This window comes from Corylus avellana, chromosome ca5 (genome assembly GCF_901000735.1).
Source record: "Corylus avellana chromosome ca5, CavTom2PMs-1.0".
Taxonomy (NCBI): domain Eukaryota; kingdom Viridiplantae; phylum Streptophyta; class Magnoliopsida; order Fagales; family Betulaceae; genus Corylus; species Corylus avellana.
Window position 1 is genome coordinate 1,136,557 of NC_081545.1, and position 7,203 is coordinate 1,143,759.

The 7,203-nt window shown below is 34.9% G+C and overlaps 1 protein-coding gene across 1 annotated transcript; it reads left to right on the forward strand.

Moving 5' to 3' along the window:
- The first annotated feature begins 2,818 nt into the window (after positions 1 to 2,818).
- Positions 2,819 to 5,464, forward strand: LOC132180636 (receptor-like protein 7). The gene has a single exon (XM_059593527.1). It carries the CDS (start codon positions 2,819 to 2,821, stop codon positions 5,462 to 5,464), a length of 2,646 nt encoding a protein of 881 aa, XP_059449510.1.
- Positions 5,465 to 7,203: the final 1,739 nt, after the last annotated feature.

A 7,203-nucleotide genomic window follows, 5' to 3' on the forward strand; every position in this document is an offset into this window, starting at 1 on the left:
TCTTTTGTATTAAAGGTAAAGGGATTTTTTTGGAGGAATTATGTAAATATTGCGATTTGCACCGGGGGTATTGATCGGACTGTTTTGGTTTGATTGTTCTTGTTTGCCTTCTTGGTGGGGTTGATTGAGGTGTAATGGGTGTTATAGCTTCTTGCAGGGTTGTGTTTTTGGGGAAGTTGAGGGAACAGGACGGTACCTCTATGGTTACATAAAATAAAAATCCAGACCTCAAGCAGTATGTTATTCTCCTGGTGCCAAAAGGTTGCTAGCTAGCACTTGTGTTATTTCCATCCCTCGTTGCACTTGTGGTGTTCAGCGTGAGTTGCAACAGTTGTCAAATCACTAATTTTTTCTAAAAGCTTAAGTTTATAGGAAAAGGTAAATTTAATCATTTAAGCTTATAAAAATGTGGTGATTTAATATGGTATCAAAGCCAAAGGTCCTAGATCAAACCTTGACTCCATAATTCGCTCCTATATATTCAACGTGTTGGGTATCATCTATTAAAAGAGAGTTTGAGCCCACACGTGAAAGGGAGTGTTAAAGTGTTGATTAAATGATTAAATTTATCTCTTCTTATAAGTTTAAATTTTTAAGAAAACTGGTGATTTAACAGCAGTGTTGCAGCAGTGGGGTTTTTCTTTCCAAAGAGGGTGAGAGCTAATAGGTAAATGAGGACGGTTTTTTAATCCATAAAAGTGATAAAAGAGGTCTGATATGGTGTTTTCATAATAAAGTCATTTGTTGTTTTAAGCTAATGTGTCAACTTATTATTGGAATGCACAAAAGACTTGATTTGTACCAAAACCTTATAGAAATTATTCTATAAACAATGAGTCATTATTCACATCTTGTCCGGCTAGCATCCTAAATTAACAATAAGGCTAAAATTGTTGCGAGCTAAAATTGCATATTTCCTAAAATAGCTAAAATAGACATAGGTATGTAAACACTATTTTATTTCAAAAAAAATTTATTTTTTTTACTTTGCCGAATTCTGTGCTGTGGATTTTATATTTCCTCTATTGCTGCGTCCAAGTTGTTTAACTTTTTTTCTTTGTTTTTCCAAGAGGCCATTTACATGGTCACACATTAGGTTAGCAGTGGATGCATGGACAGATCGATCACTCACATGAGTAACAGTAAAAGATGGGCGTAGGTTTCGAAGGCCAAATTCCACAATTGGTTCTGAACATTTACACCTACTGAACAAAAAAGGTTTCTGATTTCAGATACAAGTAACCAACAACCAAAACCCTAGAAATGGATGAGACCCTTTGTTGGGAAAGGTGCATGTATTTGCTTTTGTAAAAAGGTTCTGAACATTTACACCTACTGAACAAAAAAGGTTTCTGATTTCAGATAGATACAAGTAACCAACAACCAAAACCCTAGAAATGGATGAGACCCTTTGTTGGGAAAGGTGCATGTATTTGCTTTCGTAACAGAAGGGAACGTAGAGGAATGTTTTATTTATTAAGGGTTTGGATGATTGAATCCTTTTTTCTTTTATTTTTCTCCCTCTTGGTTTTTTCCACTACTAATAAATAGGGCTGTTAAGTGAGCGAAGCGTCTCGCGAGCAAGCTCGGCTCGTGCTCGACTCGAATATTAAATGAAGCGCTTCGTGAACACAAATCTTAACTCGAATATTAAACGAAGCAAGCTCGGCTCGACTCGGCTAACTCGTGAGCAGCTCGTGAGCTCGGCTCGTATAAGGCTCGCCTCGCTTATTAAGCTCGGCTCGCATATTTTTTATTAAGTAACAAATAACAATATATAATCAACATTACTCATTTACTCAATAATAACAAATATATTATATACCTTTGTTTTTTTTTTTGTTATTTATGTATATGTGTGTATATATATTATATATATAATATATGTATATATTAATATAAAAACATATAAGAAATATATGATATTATCATTAATCATTTTATCATATGATATAATCATATAGTACAACCGTACAAGTTATTGTGTCATTTAATACAAATACTATAATTAGATAGTTTATACTTTGAAAATTGGAATCGTATATATCACATAATCATTATATAATCATATGGTATATCTGCATAAGTTATTGTGTTATTTAATCAATACATTATAATTATATATTTTATTCTTATAAAACATATATGACGTATCACATGATCTTAGATCTAAGATAATATTAATATTAATTGTGAGATAATATGATAATAAAATTTAAGTATGAGTGTACGATCATTAGATCATATGAATTTATTACTTAGAGTTTGAGTATTACTATTAGATTAAATGATTAATAATTAAGTAACTAATATGTTTCTTATAATTTATACATTATAAATTATTACCAACATTATATACAAGTAACCAAAACCAAAACCCTAGAAATGGATGAGACCCTTTGTTGGGAAAGGTGCATGTATTTGCTTTTGTAAAAAGGTTCTGAACATTTACACCTACTGAACAAAAAAGGTTTCTGATTTCATATACAAGTAACCAACAACCAAAACCCTAGAAATGGATGAGACCCTTTGTTGGGAAAGGTGCATGTATTTGCTTTTGTAACAGAAGGGAACGTAGAGGAATGTTTTATTTATTAAGGGTTTGGATGATTGAATCCTTTTTTCTTTTATTTTTCTCCCTCTTGGTTTTTTCCACTACTAATAAACAATCTTTATCTACAAGACTTCTAATAACTCTCTTGCTAGCCACGTCATGGCTTGAATGACGATGAGACTCTCTTGTTAGCCTATAAAAGCCCATCACTTGTAGTTCTGGCAATATCAAAATAGGCAGCGAAAACATATATAGTAAAAGACGATGGATAACTATTTGTATCAGTGCATGTTCATGCGCTTCCTTTTTCTTCTCTCATTGTTCCTCATTTTACTCACGAGCTCTTTGTCTTCTCTGCAGCCACTTTGTCATGAAGATGAGAGATCAGCCTTGTTGCAATTCAAGGATAGCTTTATCATAAACAAGTCTGCTTCTGCTTATCCTTTTGCATATCCTAAGGTTGCATCATGGACTCCAAAAGGAGAGCATAGTACTGATTGCTGCTCATGGGATGGGGTTGAGTGCAATGAGGACACAGGTCATGTGATCAGCCTTGATCTCAATAGCAGCTGTCTCTATGGTTCTATTCACTCCAACAACAGCCTCTTCCGCCTTCTTCAACTTCAAAGGCTTAATCTTGCTGATAATCTTTTCAATCACTCTCAAATCCCATTTGAAGTTGGCAATCTTTCAAGGCTAACCTATCTCAACCTTTCCTCCTCCGCCTTTTCCGGACAAGTCCCCTCAGAGGTTTCACGCCTCTCCATGTTGTCTTCCCTCGATTTGTCTGGTAATTTTGATTTATATACTAAAAGTGACTTCAGAAGTCTAGTTCAAAACTTTACTACCCTAGAAGAACTTTTACTCACTGACATCAATTTATCGTCCCCTATACCTGAAAGTTTGGCAAATTTATCTTCCTTGACAACTCTAGATCTTCAAAACTGCAGGTTACAAGGAGAATTTCCAACTGAAATTTTTCAACTACCAAACCTACAGTTTCTTATAGTATCACACAATCAAGATCTCATTGGTCGTTTGCCCCAATTTCACTCTAACAGTTCTCTTGAGGTTTTGATACTCAGGAACACAAGTTTTTCTGGTAAAATACCTACTTCAATTGGAAAAGTAAGTTCTTTACATACTTTACGTGTTCGTGATTGCAATTTCTCTGGATCCATTCCACCATCACTCAGTAACCTCACCCAAGCCATTTATTTAGACTTTGGACACAACAGTCTAACTGGTCACATTCCAAACTCATTCTCTGAACTCAAGTGTCTTCGGTCTCTTTACTTTGATGGAAATCACTTGAGTGGAATGCTCAATTTTGACAGGTTTCTTGAGATCAAAAGTTTAAGTGTGCTTATGTTATCATCCAACTATTTGTCATTGCTAACCAAGGCCAATTCAAATTATACTCTTCCACAGTTTCACACTCTAGCATTGGGTTCCTGCAACTTACAGAAATTCCCAGATTTCTTACGCACCCAAAACAAATTGAGTTGGCTTGAGATGCAACAAAACAATATTCAAGGCCTAGTACCCAAATGGTTGTATAATGTTAGTATAGAAACTTTTCGAGCTATATTGCTTGGACAAAATTTTCTAATAGGCTTTGAACAATCTCCACTTGTTCTCCCATGGTCTAAACTAGAAATTTTAGATCTGAGTAGTAACAGGCTGCAAGGATCACTCCCCATTCCACAACCATCTATCAAGATTTATCAAGTCCAAAAGAACTTGATAAGAGAAATGTCATCGTTGATTTGCAATCTGAGTTCACTTTATGTACTTGATTTGTCCTATAACAACTTGAGAGGCAACCTTCATCCATGTTTTGGAAACTTCAGTTCTCATTTGTCAGCACTTCAACTACGAAGCAACAACTTCCATGGCACCATCCCAAAAACATGGGTAGAGGGGAGCAGCTTAGAGATGATTGACTTAAGTGAAAACCAATTCCAAGGCCAACTACCGAGATCAATGGCAAACTGTATGGTGTTAGAGTACCTTCATGTTGGTAACAATCAAATCAATGATACCTTTCCCTTTTGGTTGGGAAATCTTTCTCGGTTGAAGGTTCTCGTCCTTGGTTCTAATGCATTCCATGGTGCAATAAAGAATCCTGGAATCAATTATACATTCTCAGGGTTGCATATCATTGATATTTCTCAAAATAATTTCTCTGGATATTTGCCCGCTGAGTATTTCCTACATTGGAATGCCATGAAAGTTGTTGGTGCAAGTGATCATTTGATATACATGGAGCTAGGGTTTTCTGGAGACGGGTGGAGTTCAAGTGTCCAATTCTCAGATACACTGACAAACAAAGGGATAAAGTTGGAGTATGATCAAATTCAAGATGTGTTCAAGGTCATTGATTTCTCAAGCAATAGATTTGAAGGAGAAATTCCAGAACTTGTTGGAAGTCTTAAAGGACTTCATATGCTAAATCTTTCCAATAATGCTCTCACTGGTTATATCCCACCATCGTTGGGGAACTTGACACATCTAGAATCCATGGACCTTTCCCAAAACAAGTTGTTTGGAGAAATACCTACACAACTAACACAACTCTTTTTCCTTGAAGCCTTTAATGTCTCCAACAACCGTCTCAGAGGTCCTATACCACATGGTAATCAATTTGACACATTTCAGAATAGTTCATTTAGAGGTAATCCAGGATTGTGTGGAAGTCCATTATTAAAGAAATGTGGAGATTTCAAGTACACACGAACTCCACCTTCTCCTTTTGAAGAGAATCGAAGCTCAGAGTCTCCATTTCATTTTGGGTGGAAAGTAGTTGCTATAGGGTATGGATGTGGATTTGTGATAGGAGTTGTTATTGGGAAAACTGTGATTACAAGGAAGTATGATTGGTTTGTGAAGATCTTTGGAAAGATGTAGCAAACACGAAGAATGGAGAAGGTCATAAATTTGAATTTAGTTAAATAAAATGTTTTTAAGAAAGTACAAATGTTGTTTAAGTTTTATCATTATTGTATGCTGCTTGATGGAATTGTAAGCCTATGAAAATTTCAATGTAATCTTACTATTTGTGTGTGTGAGTACTTTAATTTGGACGTGTCTTTCTATTTTTTCCTTATTTTAAGTAACTTTGTTTGTTGGATTTGTTCCTATATAGTTTGTGTCCTGCAAATTAAAATTCATTCATAAATGAATCAGCAAAGTGTGTAAAGGTTAAACCTTCATCAACAAGTACTTGTAAAGGCTGTCGTAGTGGTTGCATCAACACTACCGTAGGAAGATATATTCTTAACGATTATCGTGTCTTCGCTTTCCGTCTTGGCCCAAATTGTTTTCCTTAACACTCTGAACCTTCACTGAGGCATTACAACAAACACGTACAATTCAGAATTAGAAAACCAAAAACCGGCCTTTAGACTGTACTAAATGCAGCAGAAGCAGAAGCAGAAGAATGAAACCGACGACTATAGTTGATATATAACAACAGCTCAATATTCAAGAAATGCAAAAATGACCCAAGCGATAAACATGCATGGTCCACAAGAATATAATGTTCACGAAAAATGGAAGAAAGAAAGTTTTGAATAATTACATTACAAGTTATAAATGACTAAGGGGCAAAATAATTTTGAGTTTATGGTTTGAGTTGATCATATTATTTTTTGAAATAAAATATTTTTGGACATTAATGGAGAAGAAAACCGTTAATGGAGGTACAGGCCAGTACCACAACACTCCAATACTCCATGTAACATTTTTTGGACCTGCCCATAGTCCTTGAGTGATTCACACCGTTGGATGATCGACATTAATGGAGGTTCAGCTATGATAAGAAGGGAGATGAAGGGAAGAAGGTACACGTGAGGAGTTGGGAATTAATGAGAGCAAGTGAAAATATGTTTATTAATGTTTATTTTTAACACATCTAAAAAAAATACATACATGAGCATGAACCCAATAATAGATCGAACGGGCGCCTTTGTAACCAAACTGGTATAATACCGAAGCCCGAGTGGAGCTAAGAGAATGATATTTTCAACCAACTCGAATTAGGCTAAGCCTCTAACGAACTGAACTCGATCGGATACACAATTTATATCTTATCATTTCATTGATTTTGAATGGTGCATATAATACTCATCGAAAGATATTTTATTCTTATTATTCTTATTATCATATATATATATATATAAAAGTCGAGTTTTGACGTAGGGAATGCTTAGAATTGCGACACGTGTCCTCCTAACTCTATTTCCCACGTCTCTCTCTCTCTCTCTCTCTCTCCCTCTATCTCAACTTAAATGTTTTAAACTTTTTTGAGAAAAATGTCTTGAACTAATTCAATGGTTTAAGACATTTAATTAATTGTGCTAACTCTCACTCTCCCATAATTTGTGTTTTAACCGTTTTTGTGTGTGTGTCTCTCTCTCTCTCTCCCTCTATTTCCTCTTAAATGTCTTAAACTAATTCTATGATTTAAGATAATTAATTGTGCTAACTCTCACTCTCCCATAATTTGTGTTTCAATCGTTTTTTATTTTTATTTTTAAATTAATTGTGCTAACTCTCTCCCATAATTTGTGTTTCAACCGTTTTCTCTCTCTCTCTCTCTCTCTCCCTCTATCTCCATTTAATATATATATATATATATATATATA